The following is a 22443-nucleotide window of genomic DNA, read 5'->3' as shown; positions in this document are numbered from 1 at the left end:
AGTGGCTGAAGAACAGAAGTCTGATTCCAAAGTCGGCATCATTTTCACTTATTTAAACATGCTTAAAATCGTGTAACATGTTAACTTCAAACAGGAGACATCCCAGCTGTCAAATATGTGCTACGTGAGGGCAGAATGTTTGTTACTCTTCCACTTGTCTGCCCCCAACACGACAGTGAAGCCCGCAGGGTAGAGAATCAGCAAAATTCATTTTCTCCCCCATCCTTTTTTCCTCCCCAAGGAATGCTGGTAAAAGCGTATCCTGTTTCAGAGAATACCTAAAATGGTATGCTGAAAAATTCAGAAGAGAACAGTGTGTATTTTAAACATTTCTTTTAAGAATCATAATAATAGGGGTGCCTGGGTGGCTCAGTGGGTTAAGCCTCTGCCTTCGGCTCAGGTCATGATCTCAGGGTCCTGGGATCGAGGCCCACATCGGGCTTTCTGCTCAGCGGGGAGTCTGCTTCCCTCCCACCACAACCCCCACCCCCAGGCTTGCCTCTCTGCCTACTTGTGATCTCTGTCTGTCAAATAAATAAATAAAAATATTTTGGAAAAAAAAAAGAATCAATAATAGGGGCGCCTGGGTGGCTCAGTCGTTAAGCGTCTGCCTCTGGCTCAGGTCGTGATCCCAGCGTCCTGCGATCGAGCCCTGCGTTGGGCTCCCTGCTCAGCGGGAAGCCTGCTTCTCCCTCTCCCACTCCCCCTGCTTGTGTTCCCTCTCTCGATCATTCTCTCTCTGTCAAATAAATAAATAAAATCTTAAAAAAAAAGAATCATATTAATAGCCAATTCTTCCATTAGGCATGAGGGAGAATGTTAAGCTAAAGCAAGAGGCTTCTTGACAGAGTCACCTTAAGCCTGCTTCTCAGAGAACATGCCATAATTTTGCAGTCATGCTGGGGAGTGGGTGGGAGGAAAGTGAGAAGCCCGGCAATGCACCTGTCTCCTCCTTACCCTCTCCCCCTTGCCTATGTAGTGAAAGACTAGGAGCTGGAAGGAGGAAAAATAATATTAACCTGGGCCTGGGACAGCCTTTCCTGTGATCCAGCTGACTTGGGACAGCCCCAAGCTTCTTCAGACTAAAAGTAGGTATGGTGAGTGGGTCTAAAATGGAATCGAATATTGAGTGTACCTAATCCCTAGGGATCAATTTGCCTAATGGAGAATATGTGGAAGCAACTAATTCCGTTTCAGAATTATAAGTGCTGTGATGGAGAGATGAAAGCAGAATCCAAAACTTGCCAGAGGAGGGGCCGTAACTAATGGCCTGGAGTCATTCAAGAAGGTTTTCCAAAAGTGGGGCACCTGAGTGGCTCAGTTGGTTGTGCCTGACTCTTGATCTCAGCTCAGGTCTTGATCTCAGGGTCATGAGTTCAAGCCCTGAGTTGGGTTCCGTGTTAGGCGTGGAACCTACTTAAAAACTGTTTATAAAAGAAGGTTTTCCAAAAGATACGTCATGTGGGATGAGCATGGAGCAGAGGGAACAGCAGGTGAAAAGACATAGGGGCACAAGAACATAGCGGAGCAGGGGCAGACATACGGGAAGCATGGCTGCGGAAAAGAGGCAGAGCGGAGGGCTTGAGCCCAAGGAGAGGGAAAGACATTGTGGTGAGCCCTTGGGGTAATTTTCCCACTAAACTACCTTTTCTCTTTCCCTCCACTACATAGGAGCTTATTGAGGGCTGATCTGAGTCTTCTTTAGAACCAGGCCTATGCTCCCAGGCTCTGGCCCTGGAAGACCCACAGATGGTAGCAGGAACTCCTGGCCTGTAAGCAAGGACCCAGGAGAACATTTCAGCCAGAGTGACCTGAAACCAGGAGGACGAGCAATGACAGGGCCAGTTTTCTGGGAGGGAGCAGGAAGCCTTGAGTAGATCAGCAGCCCATGCTGAGGAGATGGACCTGGGGTCACAGAGTCCAGCATCTGAGAGCTGAAAAGGGTCTTAGGAATCCAATCCAGAACTCTGACTTGGCAGAGGAGTCTCAGAGAGACAAGGATTTGATTTCCTTTCTAACTTGGAAACTGGTTTGCTGGGTGGCCTGGAGCCCTGGCCTTTTCAGCCTTCTAGTCTCCTTGTTTAAAAAAAAAAACTAGAGGGGCACCTGGGTGGCTCAGTCGTTAAGCGTCTGCCTTCGGTTCAGGTCATGATCCTGGGGTCCTGGGATCGATCCCCACATTGAGCTCCCTGCTCAGCGGGAAGCCTGCTTCTCTGTCTCCCACTCCCCCTGCTTGTGTTCCCTCTCTTGCTGTCTCTCTCTCTCTCTCTCTCTCTCTCTCTCTCTCTCTGTCAAATAAATAAATAAATAAAAACTAGAACCGTTTATGGGAAACAGGGCAGAAGAGCATCAACGGGAAAAGGAAAATATGTATGTCTGGAATCCCTCAGAAGGGCTGTCAGACGATGGCCTCCGTTCCCCACGTGGCAGGCAGCATGTGTCTTGCCATCAGCCCCACTTCACCGGCTGAGCGTGGTTGTGTTTTCTAAGATGGTTCTATGCTATCTATGATTCCCCGCAGGCCGGTTGAACGGAGAGCAAGCTTGGGGTAGGAAATGGGGGGGCTCTTAGGCAGAAAGTTACTCTTCTGTCCTTCTACGAGAAACCGGACAATGGCTTATTTCAGGAACATGGATGTCATCAATGTCACTGCCTTGCCCATGTTGCCAATGGATGAGCACCTGACTGTCTCCCTCGTGACCCGGAAGGCGGTGGAGAATGCCCTGAGGAAGAGTCTGGAGGACAACCCACCCCGTATCCTTCTATGGTGCCGTCTACAATCCAGGCCAAATACACCTGCCCCAGAGGGGTAACCACTGCCTGCGTCTGTGTCACGCACGATCAGCTCCTTTCCTTATGTGCTCGTTAATTTTTTCAATCAGTTAAGCCCTACTGTCCTCTGAAAGAATCTGTTGAGACTGACGGATTGTTTGGTTTGAGTTTATTTTACTAGGATAATCAGAAAGGGCCCCGGAGGAGGAAGTACTAGAAATAATGGTTGAAAGACTAGGAAAGAAGAAGGGGGAAAAAAAAAAAGCTTATATATTTTTTTCATTTTCTCATTCTTTCTCTTCTGTCTTCCCAGGAATTATAGATGGCAACTAAGAAGTCCCGGTGTAGCCCTCTGCCCCCAGATAAGTGACCTTCAGACACAACTTTGTTGTTGTTCTCACCCCAGCTGACCTCACCTCTTGTCATCACCGGCCCTCACCTTCTGCCTGGCCTCCGAGTTTGCCCGTTCTGGCATCCCCCAGGCTCTTCCAGCATCTGACTTCTCTAGCCCTGCCTTCATTGATCCACATCTCACTTCTGACTCTGAACTCTCTGCCAGGGACCGTCAGAAGCCTGTCTATGGAGGACCTTAGAGCTCATTTGTCATATAACCCTTTTGGGTTATAAATAACCCCAGGTCATCTTGTCTCATCAAGAGCTTGTTGACCTTCAAGTCCCGCTGCTGCCAGCCAGGCTGGCTGGGTCTGCACCTGTCAGGATCCCTTCTCAAGATGAGCACAAGTGATCCCATCAAGGTCTGCTTCGAGGACTTACTTTCCTGGGCCTTTTTCTGATGTCCCCTCTTTCTTCTTAATCCCTCACTCATCTCAACGTAACTAACCCATTTCACTTCCTGTGATTTGTCATGTCCCTCCTTGGCATCTTCATTTGTCAAGTATCCTCCAATCTGTGAGAACCCTTGAGAGTAATGGAAGTAAGAGTGACCCTGCTTTATGTGAAGGCAGTGAGGAGTGATAGGATTATGGGGCTACTACAGAGGCTATATCCTAGACCGGTTGAGGCCAAGATAGAAAGAAATGCAGAGATAGAGAGGGTAACGAGAGGGGCCCTTGAGCTGAACAGAGATTTCAAGAGTGATAAACAAGGTCAAGATACCCTCTGAGCCATCATCCCTAACCTGAAAATCTCTGTTGGAAGAATAATCCAAAATATGGAAATAGCTCTCTTACTGTGTACATCACGGCATTATTTTTAATTGTAAGACACAACGATCAACTTAAATATTCAGTAACCATGGAACAGTCAAGTGGTGTGTTCTCTAAATAGATTCATACAATGCCATTTAAAATAGTAGGATTATTTAGCTTTTTGGAAAATGATCATAATAACAAGTGAAAGAGAAGTCAGAGCCCTAAAATAGACATTTGCTGAGATTATAATGATAGAAAAAAGGTATGTATATCAAAAATACTGGAAGGAAATCTCCCCAGATCCTAACAGAAGTTGTTAACATGGGAGTGTAATGGAAGAATCTTTTTCTCTTTTCCAAGGTGTCTAGGATATGGTTAATTTTCATTTAGAATTCATAAAGCAGCTCATTTAAAATGATCAAAGAGGTGTGAATGTTTGTAAAAAAAGATAGTTAAGTGGAGAGAGACAGCTCAGAAAGAGAATGAGCTAGGCCAGCCTTCCCCATAGCCGTGTGTGATCAATACGCAGAGAGTTTCCTTACAGACTCCCCTCCCAGCCTGCATTATTGGCTCCATACAGCGCGTGAACCAAAAGATTGCCGAGCTCAGTCTGAGTCCCAAACCGTTGGCCAACAGCCTGGTGAGTTATGGGTGCTAAGACAAGGCTTCCAGGCAGGAGGGGACCTGGGGGCTCCCCCATTTATTGGAAAGCACATTTGCGCAATAGAGATGTCAAAGATATATTTTAACACTTAGTAAACTTTATTTTTTTTGGAGGAGTTTTAGGTCCACAGCAAAACTGAGCAGAAAGTAGAGAGTTCTGGCCTTCTTCCCCTGTCCCAGCCCATGGACAAGCTCCCCGTGGGTTTGTTACATTTGTTACAATTGATGAACCTGTGTGGACACCTCATTATCAACCCAAAATTGTTTACATTACGGTTCAGTGCTACACATTCTGTGAGCTTGGGCAAATGTGTAATGACATCTGTCCACCTTTGCAGTATCGTACAGAAGGGTCTCACTGCTCTAAAAATCCTCTATGCTCTTCCTTTTCACGCTGCCGACTCCTGGCGACACCTGAAATTTCTGCTGTGTCCATAGTTTCCTAGAGTTAGAACCTCCAGTGTGCTGGCTTCTTGCACTTAGTAATAGACATTTAAGGTTCCACCATGGCTTTTCATGGCTTGGGTAGCGCATTTCTTTTTGGCGCTTGAATAGTATTCCTTTTCTCTGGATGCGCCACAGTTGATTTACCTGTTCACCTCGTGGTTGTTTCCAAGTTTGGGCATTTATACATAAGGCTGCTGTGAAGCAGGGTTTTGTGTGGATGTATATTTTCAGTTCATTTGGGTAAACCGTGAGGAGTGCGATTCCTGGGCCATCTGGTAAGAGTATGTTGAATGTTTTAAGGAACTGCCAAAATGTCTCCCTATGTGGCTGCACCATTTTGCATTCCTAGAAGCCACAAATGAGAGCTCCCGTTGCTCCCATCCACACCAGCATTTGGTGGTGTCAGTATACTGGATCTTGGCCATTCTTTTTTTATTGTTGTTAGAGAGAGAGCGAGTGAGCACAGGCAGGCAGAGTGGTAGCAGAGGCAGAAGGAGAAGCAGGCTCCCCGCCGAGCAAGAAGCCCGATGCGGGACTCAACCCAGGACGCTGGGATCATGACCTGAGCTGAAGGCAGCCGCTTAACCAACTAAGCCACCCAGGCGTCCCGATCTTGGCCATTCTAATCAGTATATAACGATATCTCCCTGTCGTTTGAGTTTGCAATTTGCTATTGATATGTACTATTGAACATCTTTTCATATGTCTGCTTGCCATATGTCGATCATCTTAAGTGGGGTGTCTGTTCAAGTCTTCGGCCCATTTTTTGATAGAGTTGTTTGTTTTTTTCTGGTTGGGTTTTAAGAATTCTTTGTATATTTTGGGTGACAGTCCTTTACCAGATGTATCTTTTGTAAGTGTTTTCTGCCACTTCACTCCAGCTAAATCTCCTAACCACATCACCCTTAGCAGCTTGCTTTCCACCAAGTTTCTGTGTCCCCAGGGCCCTGAGTTGGTGACTGTCTCCACAGATTTCAGCTTCACCCCCTCCCCTAAATTTTCTAGTGCTGACTTTTGGGGTCATTTCATCTCTCAAGTCTGTCTTTTTTTGGGGAGGGGTTATTTGACAGAGACACAGCAAGAGAGGGAACATGAGCAGGAGGATTGGGGGGGTGGGGGAGAGCAGGATTTCTGCCGAGCTGGGAGCCTGATGCGGGGCTCGATCCAAGTACCGTGGGATCATGATGTGAGCCAAAGGCAGACACCTAACAACTGAGCCACCCAGGTGACCCCTTTTTTTCTTTTCTTTTTTTAAATTTAAATGGCAAGGCATGCATGTTTATCCTAAAATATTCAAACCAGGGCACCTGGGTGGCTCGGTCAGATGAATGTCCAACTCTTGGTTTCTGTTCAGGTCATGATCTCAGGGTTGTGAGATCGAGCCCTGCATTGGGCTTAGCGCTCAGCATGGAGTCTGTTTGGGATCCTCTCTCTCTGTTTCCCTCCTCCCGCACCCCTCCCCCTGCTCACACAGTCTCTTTTTCTAAAAAAAAAACAAAAAACTTTTAAGTAAATAAATAAATAAATAAATGGCTCAAACCATCTACAAGTATACAAGTAAACTCTGAAACTTACTTCACTCCCAGCCCTATTTTCCTCCTTAGAAGTGACCATCATTAGTCGTTTGGTGGGTACCCTTCCAAAACCTTCTTTTTTACATTTAGAAAAATAGAACACACATATTCAGGGTTATTGTTTTCTTTTTTCTTTTTTTTTAAGATTTTATTTATTTATTTGACAGATCACAAGTAGGCAGAGAGGCAGGCAGAGAGAGAGGAGGAAGCAGGCTCCCTGCCAAGCAGAGAGCCTGATTCAGGTCTCGATCCCAGGACCCTGAGATCATGACCTGAGCCGAAAGCAGAGGCTTAACCCACTGAGCCACCCTTGTGGCTGTTTGTTGACCTGCCTTTTTTTTTTTTTTCCTTATTCATTTTTAGAATTATTTTAGAATCTCTTGGAGATTTTTTGAAGTCCATACTGTTGCCCTGCCCCTTTCTTTTTGTGGCTGTGTAATCCTGGAGAGCACCTGGGGAGACATGCCAATGCTGGGGAACCTTGAAAAGCCCATAACTGAATTTATCCGTAGGGAATATGCCACATCGTGACGTAATAAATTCGACTGTTCCCTACTGATACGATTTCAGTGGTATTTTCATCAGACTGAACATGGGAATGTTTCTGTATGTGTATCTTGGGGCTCGTTCGCAAGTATTTCTGCAGGTAGGATTCTAGAATTGAAATTGTCCAATTTTGGTAAAAATGGATTGCCTTTCACGGAGGCTAAACTGTTGTTTGCTCATGCCGAAGTCAGACCACTGGTTTCAGTCGCCCCTCCCCCACAAATTGTGAGTAAAGGCAAAACACACACGGGGTCTGGAGTGGTGGCATGGACTTTAAGCAGCCTTGTACCTGTGTGTGTGCATGTGTCCATGGGAGAGGGCATAGCCCTAGAGGCACAGGCTCCAGAGTGAGACTGTCCAACCTTAAACTCCCGCTTTGTTGTTTTCTCACATCGTGACATTAGGCAAATTATTAAACCTTTGTGAATCTCTGTTTTCTAGAAAATGAGGATAACAGTAATAAAGGTTCTCATGGGGCTGTTGCAAGAATTAGAGGAGTTAAAACTCACCAAAACCCCTAAACCAGGGCAGAGAAGAGTGCCTGGCTCACGGGAGGGACATTCTATATGTATAAACATGTAAGAGAAAAGTCTAGAAGGTTACACACAATCCATGGAGTCAGTTCTGGAAAGTGGGGGACATGGGAGGTGAGTAAAACATTTATTACTCTAAATAATTCTGTAGTATTTGGGTATTTTATAACAGAAATGTATTTGTATGTCCTGTGATTTTTTTCCCCCAATTATAATGTTAAAAGCAGGAAAAGAATGTTTTGCTCCCAGAAGCAGGATCCAGTGGCTTTTCAAGATTGCCCAGCTTTGGCATATCTCCTCGGGTGCTCTCTGTTGCCGGTTGGATCCAGGAAGGGGCTGGCCAGAGCAGTCTCGGGTCCTCCTTTGACTAGGAGGAAGGGACTCCTTGCCTGTCCTTCCTGTCCTCTGCCCAAGCAGCTGGTCAGCTCTGTCGGGTCTGCCTTCTGCCCCCAGAGCCCATCCGGGGCTACCCTGCCCACCCTCTGTTGGCTGTGGTTTGCCCTGCTCTCTATTCACCAGGCCTTGACTCTGTGGCTGCTTCTCCCGAGGCAGCCCCTTAGCCAGACTGGTTTCTCCAGCTTCCATGCTGCCCTCCTGGCTGGCACCTAGCATGATGCCTGGGGCCTGAGAAGTGCTTTCTTGATGTGTACTAATAAATGAGTAAGGGGCTGGCTTACTTACTTACTGGGTGGCTCAGTGGGTTAAGGCCTCTGCCTTCAGCTCTGGTCATGGTCCCAGGGTCCTGGGATCGAGCCCCGCATCGGGCTCTCTGCTCGGCGGGGAGCCTGTTTCCCTTCCCCTCTCTCTGCCTACTTGTGATCTCCTTCTGTCAAATAAACAGGTAAAATCTTAAAAAAAAAAAAAAATGAGTAAGCCCCAGATCCCCTCCCTGCATCCCACACAGCCACGTCCTATTTCTCTTCCTTCTTCCATGCACTCAGTGTGGGTTTTCCTCATCTCTGAACCATGCTTAGCTCTCCTTAGCTCTCCTTTCCAGTCTTCCTCCCTTCCACGCTCTGCCCGCAGATCATCACTCTGGAAAGGCCTTCCCAGCATCTTCGACCCCAGGAGTAGTGTCAGTGCTCCTTCTGGGCACACGTCTGGCATCCTGTCCCTTCCCACGGCAGCATCCATCACCTCATAATCACTTGCTTCTCCCCACCGATCCTCGAGCCCTTGGAAGGCAGGGATGGCTTTCACTGCTCACTGCTGCACTTGACCTGGGCATGGCATTGGCCTTTAGCAGGTGCTCAGGATATATCTGTGGAATGAGTGATACAGTTGCAAATTCTAGCTTCTCTCCTGTGCTTCAGCCTCATAGTCCAGCTACCTGGAGCAGTGACACTGAAACCTAACTGATCATTGGACTTCCTGGGAGGTTTTTAAAATCTAAAAGTGAGGGGAGCCTGGGTGGCTCAGTTGGTTAAACATCCGCCTTTGGCTCAGGTCATGATCTTGGGGTGCTGGGATCGAGTCCCACATTGGGCTCTCTACCCAGCGGGGAGTCTGCTTCTTGCTCTTCCTCTGTTCCTTCCTCCTGCTCATCCTCGCTCACTCACTCTCTTTCAAATAAATAAATAAAATCTTAAAAAAAAAAACCAAAACCCTAAGGGGCACCTGGGTGGCTTAGTCATTAAGTGTCTGCCTTCGGTTCAGGTCATGATCCCGGGGTCCTGGGATCGAGCCCTGCATCAGACTCCCTGCTTGGCAGGAAGCCTGCTTCTCCCTCTCCCACTCTCCCTGTTTGTGTTCCCTTTCTCACTGTGTCTCTCTCCATCAAGTGAATAAATAAAATCTTAAAAAATAAAAAAAAAATCCTAAAAGTGAAAAAGAACATTGCACAGAACTGTATGTTTTATGTGTTCTCATTTGAACATGGAGAGTATACAAGAACTGAGGGTGTTGTGGGGAGTAGGGGAGTTAAGAGGGAGACTTCTGACTCTACTATTTGATTTTATACCTTGTAAAATATTTACTGGTTTTTAAAATTTAAATAGAGAACTATTCAGGCGCCACCATAAATAAACAGTTCCTGACCCAAGGCAGATGTCAGGAGCGAGCGTCTCTAGTGAACTGGTCTATGTGAGTAATTCCCCAGCTGTGCTGGCCATCAGCCAGGTTTGGGAGTTGACTTGGCACTTGTAGGTACCGATGTCATCTCCAACGCAAACAGCCCCACACTGGTCTCCTCATTTCCCCCTAAAACTTGCTTTTCTTCCAATGTTCTTCTGTCCTTTCTGCTCTCTCTGTGTGCAAATCTCGTCCATCCTTTCAAGACCTAGACAATCTTGGCTACAATGGCATCCCGATAAGGCTCAGAGATGCTGCTGTTTTGCTACATTGGGTTATACCCATCCGAGTCGCTCATTGTGCCTCCTCTTGGACTCCTTTTTTTGGAGCAACAGTGTTGACAGACTTAGCCATGTGACCCTTTTTCCCATCCGCCTACACCTGTGCACATGTCAATTTCGGATAAGGTGATGGGAAGCTGGAGGGGCATTTCACAGGGTTTCAAGCACGATAGACACATGCCTCATCATGTCCCCCAACACTGTGTCCCGCCTCTTCTGGGCAGTCCTCTGTGATTGCTCCAGCTCACACTGCTCTCATTTGTTCCAGTCCCAAATGTAGCAGTTCAGGACTTAATTGGTCCATGTGTGCAGATGTGAGTGTCCAGATAGGTTGTAAATTCCTAAGGCAAGAGCACAGAGCTAATTCTTCATTAGCTTTATCATCCAAAAATGGTACTGGGCTCATGGTTGACAATCAGTACAACTTTTTGGGTCACTGACATTCATTTTTCTTTCCTTTTCTTTCCCCAAGAAGGGATTGGGGTGGGGAGAGTCAGAGATCAAGAGAAATCTCTTGAGAAGTCAAGGGTATGGTGATTAATAATAATAGTAATTACCCTTTATTGAGCCGCTCCTACCTCATAGCCTCTGTGCTTATGTTTTAAGATGTGTTCAGTATTTTATATCTGATCCTTAACAAACACCCGATAAGGTAGATATCATTGTCCCCCTACAGAGGATTTAAACAATAGCTTTTAACTCATGGAGCTTGATTGGACCCATTCCAAATTCTGTACCCCTCAGAGGTATAGACAAGAGGAAGCAAGGCCAGGAGGAAGGGCAGCGCAGGCAAATGTACTGGTGGTTGACACTTGGTGGGGGCAGGGGCGGTCAGTGACACCAACGGTTGAGGTGGCCATGGAGAGAATGTGAGGCGTGCCACCAACTTTGCTCCAGACCTTTTCCACACCAGCAGGAGACATGGCCTGCTCTCCGACACCCCCCGCCCTGAGATCTGCATGAATTCCCTAATGCCCCTTTTCTTTTTGATTTTTGAAGGCAATTGAGAGATATGAGTTGGAGAAGAAGGCTTTGAGAGAGAAAAGTCAAGACGGCCTGAGAAACAGAGGCAAATATCCTTTCTCATACAGCCTTGCTGGTGTTTTTGTGGGGATCGGCTTTCATTAGGATCCCAAATGCAGTTAATCAGGAATCCAGCATTTCAGCTGAGGATGTTTTCGTCCTCTTCTGAAGGAGTCTGAGTTGCTAGCATTGGGCAAGTTAGGAGGGAAGGACGGCACACGTAGAGACAGCCTGCTACGTGGCGCGCTGCGCCACGGCATTCGGGCAGACTCCTTTGTTAAAACTTCATAATGTCCCTACCTGTGGGGCAGGTGCCACTGAACTTAGTTTACAGATGAGGGCACCGGCTCAGGGGCCAGGGAACAGCCTGTCTGCAGGCGGGCCTGGATTCGGGTCCCAGCCTGCCTTCACAGCGCATGCTCTGTCTGCTCCTCCCGGGGCAAGGAGTCTAACCCATGGGGGGTGGGGAGTCTTAGTGAGTCACCAAATGCAGGTGGGGTCCAGTGAGACTACCAGTGTGGCCATCACCTGGCAGCTCAGGCAGAGTGAACAGTCATAGCCATAATTAGCGCACAGCGGGGCCCAGACCCCATGGCTACTCACATCCTGTTTCTCCTCCATTCTTCCGCAGACAAGAGTCGAAGCAAATCAGAGTTCATCTGCAGAGGCTCCGAATCCAGGAGTGTCAGACCTTTCATTTCTAAAAGGGTAAGGGATCTATTGCTGGGTCTCTTTCTGACTGGTTTCCATGGGGCACAAAATTAGATTTTATTCCTGGGGAGGGCATGCTGGGCACCTGGCTGGTGATGGTGCGGGGGGGGGGGGACCCACAGGGGGCCCCTTTTTAGAGGATCTTAAGGTATCTTAATAACTCTGAAATTTCTCATATACCACCCCCATAGGGGTAAAATGAGGAGTGTTCAGAGGTCATTTGTCTGTTTCTTTGTAGAGCATCAAAGGTGGGTCCTCTGGGTACCTGGGTGGCTCAGTCGTTAGGTGTCTGCCTTCAGCTCGGGTCATGATCCCAGGGTCCTGGGATCGAGCCCCACATCTAGCTCCTTGCTCAGTGGGAAGCCTGTTTCTCCCTCTTGCACTCCCCCCTGCTTGTGTTCCCTCTCTTGCTGTCTCTCTGTGTCAAATAAATAAATAAAATCTTAAAAAAAAAAAAAAAAAGGTGGGTCCTCTTAGAAACGGTAAGTTCAGAGGAGCCCGGGTGCTGCCCCACCCCAAGAGACCGGGTCACACCCAGTGCACGTGGTGTCCGTCACTGGGACACCGCAGGAAGCTGACAGCAGCCTGTCCAGCATCATCACCTGGCTGATGGCAGAGCCCCCACTGCCCGCCCCATGTAGGGGCTGGCGGCTGCCCCTGGGGCTGCGGTTTGGCCCCACCTCGAAGCCACCCCAGTGCAGAGTCTTCTGAGCTCCCACATCATATGTATTCAAACCACGCCGGAACCCGCAAAACCACCTATTATTGTCACCACGGCCTAGGAAATTCCCACACAGTGGAAAGCCCGATGCTCGAGAGTGGGTCTCAAGTGCCACACTGCCTCTGACGGTGGCCGAGCAGTTGTGAAGGCCCAGCCCCAGGGGGCACAGCTGGTCAGGTGGTCTGAGTCCCGGTCAGAGCAGTTCTTCAGGGAGTTCTGCCAATGCCAATGCCACAGGCCGATTAGAAAGTTTCTTGATCCCACAGAATGTTTCCAGTAGGTGCCTTAGGTGATGGCGATCAATTTCCTCTTCCAATTTTCTGTATTTTCATCTATTTTTTGGTTATTATATTGCCTCTTTCAGAAATTCTTTCTAAATAAATAAACCCAAAAGGAAGGAAGCCATATGCTCTGATCATTAATGATGATAATATCAATTAGAGGTCATCAGTGAGTAGTTAATTAAATGATAGCACATCTCCTTAACAGGAGCTATTATCTTTTTTTTTTTTTTTTTAAGATTTTTTCTTTTGGAAAGATTTTTTTTAAAGATTTTATTTATTTGACAGAGATCACAAGTAAGCAGAGAGGCAGGCAGAGAGGAGGAAGCAGGCTCCCTGCTGAGCAGAGAGCCCGATGCGGGGCTCGATCCCAGGACCCTGGGATCATGACCTGAGCCGAAGGCAGAGGCTTTAACGCACTGAGCCACCCAGACGCCCCTGGAAAGGTTTTATTTATTTATTTGACAGAGAGAGAGAGAGCAGAAACACAAGCAGGGAGAGTGGGAGAGGGAAAGCAGGCCTCCTGGTGAGCAGGGAGCCCAATGTGAGTCTTGATCTCAGGTCCCTGGGATCATGACCTGAGTTGAAGGCAGACGCTTAGCGACTGAGCCACCCAGGTGCCCCAAAAGGATCTATCATCTTAAGTGATAAAGTTGAAGACAGTGTAGCAACATGGAAAATCCGAAGTGGAGAGAGTGTGTGTGTATGTTTATGTTTTGTAAAGTGAGTGAATTACACATACCCATTTGTATACAGGTGCTCAAAGCCTGAAAGGGAAAATAAAAATAACACAAATAGAGGTATGGTAAGAGGTGCTGGGGTCATGAATGCACCCCCATTTTTTTTCAGCGTTGTAAAAAGTGGTTATGTCATCTTCGTGATGAAAGGGGAAGGTATCTTATTATTAGTTTTAAACCATCAAATGGCAAACCTCATTTCCATATTCTTTTTGTTTCAGAAAATAGCCCACAAAAATCTCTTGGCAGAACTGTACCAGTACACATCGTTGAACAGCACCATACCAAACAGGCTTCCAAACGGGGTGCACTTCTGTGACATGGTGGGCAATGTGGTCCGCTCTGAGAGACACCCCCTCAGTGGCAAGGTAAGGAAAGATGGTGGGCGGTTCCCCACTGTTCACAGTCAGCTCCAGGAGGCCCAGCTGTACCCCAGCTTTATAGCAATGCGCACGACAGGCACACGCAGCTGTCCCTGTTTTATACCCCCGGAAAGGGAAACGGAGTCCAGGTCACTAAGTCACGCAGGGCCACACAGTTTGCAAATGACTGAACCAAGATTGGAACCCAAGCTCCCTCCGAAACCTAGATTTTCCCTCCCAGGGGACTGATTTCCACACTGTTTTGATCATGTATCCTATATCAGCAGGAAATTTTGATCACGTGCCCTCACCGTGTATGTTTCTTTATCAATGATACACATGCTCTGTTGTCAATAGCTACATTGTATGTTAGTAATCTTAATTTCTTGTTTGTTTTTTAAAATTAGATATTAGTTAGAATATATTCCTAGAATATATTCTGAGGGGTGCCAAGGGGTGTGGGATCCCTTGGCATCCTTTGGGGTGAATTACCACATGGAGCGTGCTGGGTTCTTTACGAGGTGGGGTGGGGGACTTCCCAAGGCCCAGAACAAGGGTGAGACAGCACTGGGTACTCAGGAGGTGGGGACGAGTGTGAGGAGGGGTGGGGAGGGGGAAGGCCAAGGAAGTGGATCTGTAGCCCTGTAGCTGTGCCTCAGCACCCTTCACGAACGTTAACTAACTACCGTTCATTGTCCAATCATGGTCCCTGTGGCTCCTAACTAGTCACCCCACCATTGCGGAGACCCAGCTTCTTAGTCTTAACTACCCACGCTTCCCACTGCTGCTTCAAACCCCTCACTCCCCCATCTCTATCTCTCTCTCCTTTCCCTCCCTCTGTCCTCTTTCTCTTTCCCTCCCTCCTTTTCTGTCCCCTCCCCCTACCCACCTTCCCTCCTCTCTTCTTCACTGGTCCTCCCTGCTGCCTTCTCTCCAGTGCTGCCTCTGTGTCTCTGCATCTGTCCCATCTGCTTCCTCGTGTCTTGTGTTCAGACTTTCTAAGAGTGATGATCTGTTCCGACCAGTTACTGCCCAGCATGGGGATGATGTTTGCTGGAGTTCCAGTGCCTGGTTCCAGCATGGACTGCGGTCAGCAAGTGGACCGCTGCCTTTGACCAGGCAGTAGTGGCTCTGGGGTTGGGTACCTGATCCCCTGCTGTCCTTAGCTCAGAGGGGAGGAGTGGCCTGCTCTCAGAGCATCACATTTAGCCCAGGACAATGTCAAGAGACGCTCCCTGCAGGATTATGTATGATGGCAAAGACCTGGAAAGTAGCTCTCTGGACTCTAGTTTCTTCTATAAAATACGGATGTGCGTGGTCTCTACCTAGAGGTGTTATTGTATAAATTAAAATACGATAAGGATCTTATTTAAGTGTATAAAAAGCACTTAGGGAGGGTGCCAGAGTGGCTCAGTCAGTTAAGTGCCCAACTCTTGTTTTCAGCTCAGGTCTTGATCTCTGGGTCCTGGGATAGAGCCCCATGTTGGGCTTCACGCTCAGCAGAAGTCTGCTTGTGCCCCACCCCAGCCCCCTGCCCATGGGAGAGAGTACACATGCACACACACACACTCTCTCTCTAAAATAAATAAATGAATCTTTAAAAAAAATGAAAAGCACTTGGCACCATGCTTAGTTAAATCATGAGTTCTCAAAAAATGGTAATTTCTATTATCAGCGTTATTAGAAATTGTTTAAGGATGATTAGTAGAAGGTCATCTTAGTCATTTTGGGTACATATATCGTGGCCTAGCTAGCCATTGAAATGAGTGTTTATAAAGAGTGTATTTTGCTCTGCTGTGATGTTAAGTGAAAAATATTAGTATATAAAACTCTACAACACAATATTCCATAAGCACACACATAGGAAAATCTGGGGATGAAACCATACATAGATATTACCAATGTTCGCTGAGTGATAAGGTTATAGCTTTTTCTTCCCTCTTTTTCTGTACTTTAAAAAGAAGAAAGGGGTGCCTGGCTGGCTCGGTCAGAAGAGCATGCGAGTTTTGATCTCAGGTCATGAGTTTATATCCCACATGGGGCATAGAGATTACTTAAATAAATAAAACACTTTTGTATTTTTAAAAATTAACTTATAATGTATAATTTGCTTCAGGGGTACAGGTCTGTGAATCATCAGTCTTACACAATTCACAGCACTCACCATAGCACATACCCTCCCCAATATCCATCACCCAGCCACCCTCAGTTTGTTTCCTGGAGATTAAGAGTCTCTTACGGTTTGTCTTCCTCCCCAGTCCCATCTTGTTTCATTTTTTCCCTCCCTATCCCCCATGACCCCCGACCTTGCCTCTCAAATTCCGCTTATCAGAGAGATCATATGATAATGGCCTTTCTCTGACTGACTTATTTCGCTCAGCTTAATACCCTCTAGTTCCATCTATGACATTGCAAATGGCAAGAGTTCATTTCTTTTGATGGCTGCATGGTATTCCGTTGTATATATATACCACATCTTCTTTATCCCTTCATCTGTTTATGGACTTCTGGGTTCTTTCCATAGTTTGGCTATTGTGGACATTGCTGCTATAAACATTCGGGTACACATGTCCCTTCGGATCACTAATAAAACACTTCTGAATTAGATAGATAGGTAGGTAGAGGAAAGACTTGAGAACAAACAAATTGTATGTTGCAGGGACCTGCTGTCCCTGTAACTTTCCTGCCCCCTGGCACAGCCACATGCACTCATGTTCCAATTTGCTTTGTGGGTAGCTCCAAGGACAGTGACCACTCTTACTTAATGTCCTGTTTTGGAGGGCCCACGGGGAGTGGGCCTCCTTAGGCCTTAATCCCCAGAAAAACTGTGCATCTCCTGGCATGCTTTTCATCTTATAACTGGTGCCTCTAACTAATGCTTTTCTTTGGCTTCCAGGAAACTCTAGGCAAATCTGTATCTTACTGTTATTTTAATTTAATTTAATTTTATTATTTCCTTAAAATTTTTTTTTATTGAAGGAATCTCTACACCCAACACAGGGGCTCCAACTCACAACCCCAAGACCCAAGAGTCTCACACTCCACCAACTGAGCCAGCCAGGTGCCCCTTTGTCGTACCTTTAAAAGGCCCCTCTTTGGTCCTACTCAGGGCCATCGCAAGCCACGCCCTCTCCTTGTCACTTCTCGCCTCTCTAGGCAGCAGGGGTGGGCACCGGCCCCTCACCGAGCCTCGCCTGGGACACTTGCTGCCCTCGCTTCTCACCGCCACTCTCTCCCAATGCTGCCGCAGCCTGTCCCCATTCCCGTCCCTGAACGTGGCCCGAGTCCCTCTGCCCTCCGCTCTCAGAAGGCCAAGTCCAATGGGTGTGTTCAGTTGTTCCCTTAGATGGGCTGTCTGTGGAACTGACCCCGAGGATGACTCCCTGTATCAGAAGTTCCATTCTTCCGTGGTTTCTCTGGCAGCTTCCCCGTCTGCTTGAGCAGCACGTTTGGGTCTTCCAAGCCCATGTTCTTCAGGACCCCGCCTCTGCGCTGTCTTCTCCCTCCACACAGACTCATGGGGGACGGCAGAGGGTGGGCAGCAGTCATCTTCTCCCCACGCGAGGCTCCCCACTGTGTCATACCTCCAAAGCCCGTGCTGTGCCCCCAACTCCCAGATTCCTCATGCCCAGATTTCTCAGCCTCCTCAGACCCACTTCACCTCCTGTTTTACCGAAAACTGCCACCTTCCACCCAAGCATCAGCCAGTCTCCTCCCTCCCTCGCCCCTGCTTCTGAGCCGGCCCTGAGATTCACCTACTGTCTTTACTGTACCTCCTTCTCCTCCACTGCCACTGCCAAGTGCAGGCCCCACACCGTCCTTTCTGGATCGCTGCCCCTGCTGCTTGGCATGCCATCGGCCTCACCATCTCAGTCCCCTCTAATGCACCTTCTGTGCTGTCTCCAGGTATCTTTCTAGAACAACAGTTTCATGGTGTTTGCACCCTGCTGAAAACTCTTCAGGGCCGGCTGTCCCCCCTCCCCCTGTCCAGTGGCAGAAGAACCCTAAGTCCTAGCCTTCAGGTGTCTCACAGCCTGACCTCTCAGTGCCCACACCCAGTGTCTTCCACAGTCCAGAAAGCCCTTGAACCTCCCCGAATGTGTCCTGCTGTTTCCCAACCTCGGCACATGCTTTTCCCTGTCTGTGCAGCTCTCAGCTCTCCCTTCTTCATCTGGTCATTTTTACTCTCAGAGCCTCCCCTGGTGCCCCAAGCACAAGTTAGCTGCCGCTCGGGGCTCCACGTCCCCCTGGATTCCTGCTCTCAGGGCACCCATCACACTAGATTACAAATGTCTGCTTACCTGGGAACATCTCCAGCGCAGGGACTCTCCATCACCATCCAAGCACCTAGTAGGTGCTCAGTAAATATCTGTTGAAGGGCTGAAATGAAGTCCTTTTTTAAAGGAAACAGAAGTGTGAATAAGTAAATAAATAGGAACTAGCATGCCCTTAGCGAGTGTTTCCCAAGTGCCTGGTTCTAAGCACCTTGTATGTCTCACTCGCTCATGGAATCATCGCATCAGTCATCGAGGTGGGGACTATCGCTGTCACCTTCATTCTCCTTGATGTCAGCAGGCTGTGCCCCAGGATCCAGAGAGGGGTCCCCAGGGCCAGCCAAGAGGGGTCCTGGCTGCTCACAGGCTAGAAATCAAACCCAAGCCAGCAGGGTGTGAAAGCAGGATTTATTGAAGGAATTAAGAGAGGGCAAGTGGAGACAGAGCATCTGGGAGACTCAGAAAGGAAAAGGGTATGAGTCTTGTCTATGTTCGGGGTCCGGGGTTTTTGTTGAAGGTGGTGGTCTGATGTATATGTCCTCTCAGGCAGCCAGGAACTGGTTTGAGCAATGACAGAGGCCCAGACATTACTCCTTGAAGCCAGGGTGTCCTGGTGTCAGTGTCCAGCACCAGTGATCTAGACTATGCACATGACCACATGTCCGGTCATTCTCACCTGGTCCTTCCTTAGATGTTGTCTATTCTAGAGAAATTGTTAACTCCTTGTCGTTTACAAGGAGGACATACACTATTTGCTTTATGAGGCTTGTGTAAAGTGGGCAGTGCAGGTCCTAGCAAGACTAGGAGCAGGAAAAAGAGCAAAAAGCAGATTTCTTATGGAGATTCCCTGTTTCATCTGGTTAGGGAAAATGAGCACATACAGGTTCGAGAACATTGTTCAAGATCACCCAGTTTTAAAGTGTAAGAGCTGGATTTGAATCCGGGCAGTCTGGTGCTGATGTCAGTACTCTTAACTGCTCTGACTCTATTTTTCCTCCAGGGAAGTGGGAGGAATGGTGATATAGACAAAGCAGATACCAGGGCTCAGAGAGCTCCCTGCTAATGAGGGAGGCTTGCTTATCAACTCACGATGCCCTCCACTTCCGTGGGCCTGAAGGGAGGCTGGGGCGGGGGGTGTCTGTCCCTTTGCATCCAGGAGGGGGACAAGAGTGGGATCTCTTTACTCTTCGTAATGCTAAGGGGTTAGGTAACCCAACTTTAGAGCCTCCCAGGCCATGTGACCTTGGGCCAGAATCCTAAACTTTCCATCCGTACTTTCCTCTTCTATAAACTGGGGATGCCCGTGGTATCTACCAGACAGATTGTGAAAAATGAAGTGGGATAGGGAGGGAATGTGCATAGCCCAGTGCCTGACGCATGGGCTATGTATATTAGCCCATATATCGATAATATGTATATTATCAAAAAATAGCAGAGATATATATCTCATATTTTTATGAATATACATAATATGTAAATATACACATACATGTAAAATATACATATGTATATATGTATATTTTAAAGATCTTACTTATTTGAGAGACAGCACAAGCGTCTGCCCTGAACTGAATGCAGACACTTACCCAAATGAGCCACCCAGACGCCCCGACACATTATTATATTATTATATATATTATTATATTATTAAGGTAGTAGCTTTGGAATCAGAGTAAGGTTCAAGACCCTGTTGCATCACAATGAAGTCTGAAATCTAATTTTAGAATTCCATAGGCTTACTAGGAGCCCAGCAGAATCCCCTGGTCCAGTGATTTGCATTTATATAATATCTGTGTTTGTTGATGACATCTCATCCAAGTAGGTGAGAGCTTGGGGCAGGGGCCTGGAGTGACAGGTCTCAGTCCTCACTCAGCCCCTTGCTGGCTGTATTACTTTGGGCAAGTAATTTTAGCTCTGGGTCCTCTGTGTCCTCATCTGTAAAATGGAGATTATCATAGTGGTTAAATGAGAGCATGTAAAAACACCTGGAAAGGCTAATAGTCGGCACTCACTGGAAAGGATAAGTGTTGTTTTTAAGTTGACACCAACACAGGTTCATTCCAAAGATGACTGGCAGGAAGACAGAGTGATTAGTAATAGTAACAAGCTGTGGAGAGTAGGAGGAAAGGCGGGTCTTGGAAGGAGAAGATTATCAATCAGCCTTTGACTCCAAGTGAAAAAATTTTTTTTTTTTTTTCAAAAACAACAGCAATAGGGGCGCCTGGGTGGCTTAGTGGGCTAAGGCCTCTGCCTTCAGCTCAGGTCATGATCTCAGGGTCCTGGGATCGAGCCCCGCATCGGGCTCTCTGCTCGGCAGGGAGCCTGCTTCCCATCCTCTCTCTCTCTGCCTGCCTCTCTGCCTGCTTGTGATCTCTGTCTGTCAAATGAATAAATAAAAAAGATCTTAAAAAACAGCAATAATAATGTGATTTTCTTTTTCTTTTCTTTTTCTTCAAGTCTTTCTGTTCAGATAAAGAATTAGAGAAGTTTCTCTCTTCTCCTTCTCTAAGAGCCATATGGCTGGATAGCTTCTGGTGGATCTTTCATGAGAGGTACCAGGTAAATGCAAATAAGATCGCTTCTCTCCCTTGCTTAAGTTATTTTTCTGCAGAACAAACTCTAGCCTCTTTAACGTGGGCTGAGCCCCCCTGATTCTGGGGAGCACCCCTGCAGCCCCATCTGCCACGCCCCCTCCCCCCGGGCCTCACCCATACATCCTGTGCTTCAGCCACTGTACACGTAGCCCCCTGAACACCAGGAACCGGTCCCTGTCACTTGCCTGGTCAAGCACAGGCTTGGAGCAGAGTCAGGACCTGCCAGCTCAGAGTCTGGGCACTTACTTCAACAATCGGCCTCTATGCATAAATCCTCTAAAAATTGGTGTACTGTTTCAGAAATCACATGAGGTTAAACATCTCAAGAATAATATTCCTAAACACGAGAGAAATGCGTATTTCAGCATCTCAGCCATTGGCCGTTTCAACCAGGGGCTCTAGTAATTTCTTCTCCACTTTTTTCCTGGTAGCCCAACAAGGAGTTCCAGAATAAAATGTTTGATCGGATAGCCCAAAACTACGCCTTTCTCTTATTGTGTGAATCCAAGTCCCACTACGAAGAGGCGCTCTTAAAAGTAAGCATCAACCACCGTTTGGAGGGGAAAAAAAAATCACACTAGATATCTCTGCACTTCTAATGCTAATAGAATGCCCTGAGCGTTCTTCCTATGAGGCAGTAAGTAGTAAGTTGTGCAACATCTATACACCTACTTGTAATGCAGCAGTGACGGTAAATAAAGTAGATCTATATACCGTTTATTTTAAGTGAAAAGCAGAGCAATTTATAGAACTCTGTGTTTAAAAATGTGTGTGTGTATGTATATATGTATGTGTGCCTATGAATAGAAAAAAAAAATCTGGAAAAATTTGTACCAAACTCTTAGCAATGGTTATCTCTGGGGAATGAGGTTGTAAGAGACTTCCTTTTCTATTTTAAATATTTCTGTAGTATTTAAATAAGTATGTAATTTTAAAATTATGAATATATATATATATGTTCACAACGACCGATTTAACTACATAAATTATTTAAATTACCACAGTCAGACTTAAAAGGCAAAGGAAAAACTGCAGAAATCACGTGGCATATACATCACACAGTATAAAAGAACTCTTACAAATTGGTGCGTTGGGCTGGCTCCGTCAGAGGCGCATTCGACTCTTGATCTCGGGGTTGTGAGTTCGAGCCCCATATTGGGTGCAGAGATTACTTAAGTAAATAAACACTTAAAAAAAAAAAAGAATTTCTACAAATCAGTGAGAAAAAAATGCAACACTGCACAGACCAATTGACCAAGTGCTTAAACCAGAAATTACTCAGGGAAGGAATACAAATTGGGGTGGGGGGAATTCACCCTGAACAACAGTCAAACATACAAATTAAAACAATAATCATTTGATACCCCTCTTTACCTGTTAGAGTGCATGGATTAAAAAGAGTGGTTCCCAGGGTTGTGAAGGATCTGGGGAAATGGCATTCCGACAGTCTGGGAAGTGAGTTGATACATTTTTGCTACAAGGCGCTTATACTAATTAAGTGTGCGCCTACCAAGTCACTTAGATTTTCCGTGCCTCAGTTTCATCATCCATAAAATGGGCATAATGATGGCTCATTCCCAGAGTTGTACTAAGGATTAAATGAGATGATGTTTGTAAGGCACCTGACACAGTACCCAGCACCTGATAAGCCCCCAGAGCATGATAGCTGCTGTAATTACTATCATGATGGCGTCTTCTGGAGG

At 46.9% G+C, this 22443-nt stretch overlaps 1 protein-coding gene across 3 annotated transcripts in view; it reads left to right on the top strand.

The window, feature by feature from the left end:
* Positions 1-22443, top strand: part of FAM227A (family with sequence similarity 227 member A) — a 79202-nt gene that overhangs the window by 1314 nt on the left and 55445 nt on the right. Inside the window, exons 2-8 of one of the 3 annotated variants that reach the window (XM_032836673.1) lie at positions 2627-2754; positions 4481-4563; positions 11037-11106; positions 11692-11768; positions 13732-13878; positions 20604-20705; positions 21172-21276. In XM_032836673.1, coding sequence (XP_032692564.1) covers positions 2631-2754; positions 4481-4563; positions 11037-11106; positions 11692-11768; positions 13732-13878; positions 20604-20705; positions 21172-21276 — 708 coding nt within the window. In that variant the 5' untranslated portion in view covers positions 2627-2630. Of the gene's footprint in view, positions 1-2612; positions 2755-4480; positions 4564-11036; positions 11107-11691; positions 11769-13731; positions 13879-20603; positions 20706-21171; positions 21277-22443 lie in introns of those variants that run through there. The other 2 variants (XM_032836672.1, XM_032836674.1) reach the window with 2 other exon arrangements.

This window comes from Lontra canadensis, unplaced genomic scaffold, assembly GCF_010015895.1.
Source record: "Lontra canadensis isolate GAN:19392208 unplaced genomic scaffold, GSC_riverotter_1.0 scaffold93, whole genome shotgun sequence".
NCBI classification, from domain to species: Eukaryota; Metazoa; Chordata; class Mammalia; order Carnivora; family Mustelidae; genus Lontra; species Lontra canadensis.
Note: the sequence above shows the minus strand (reverse complement) of the source record. Positions and strands in the feature narration are given on the sequence as shown.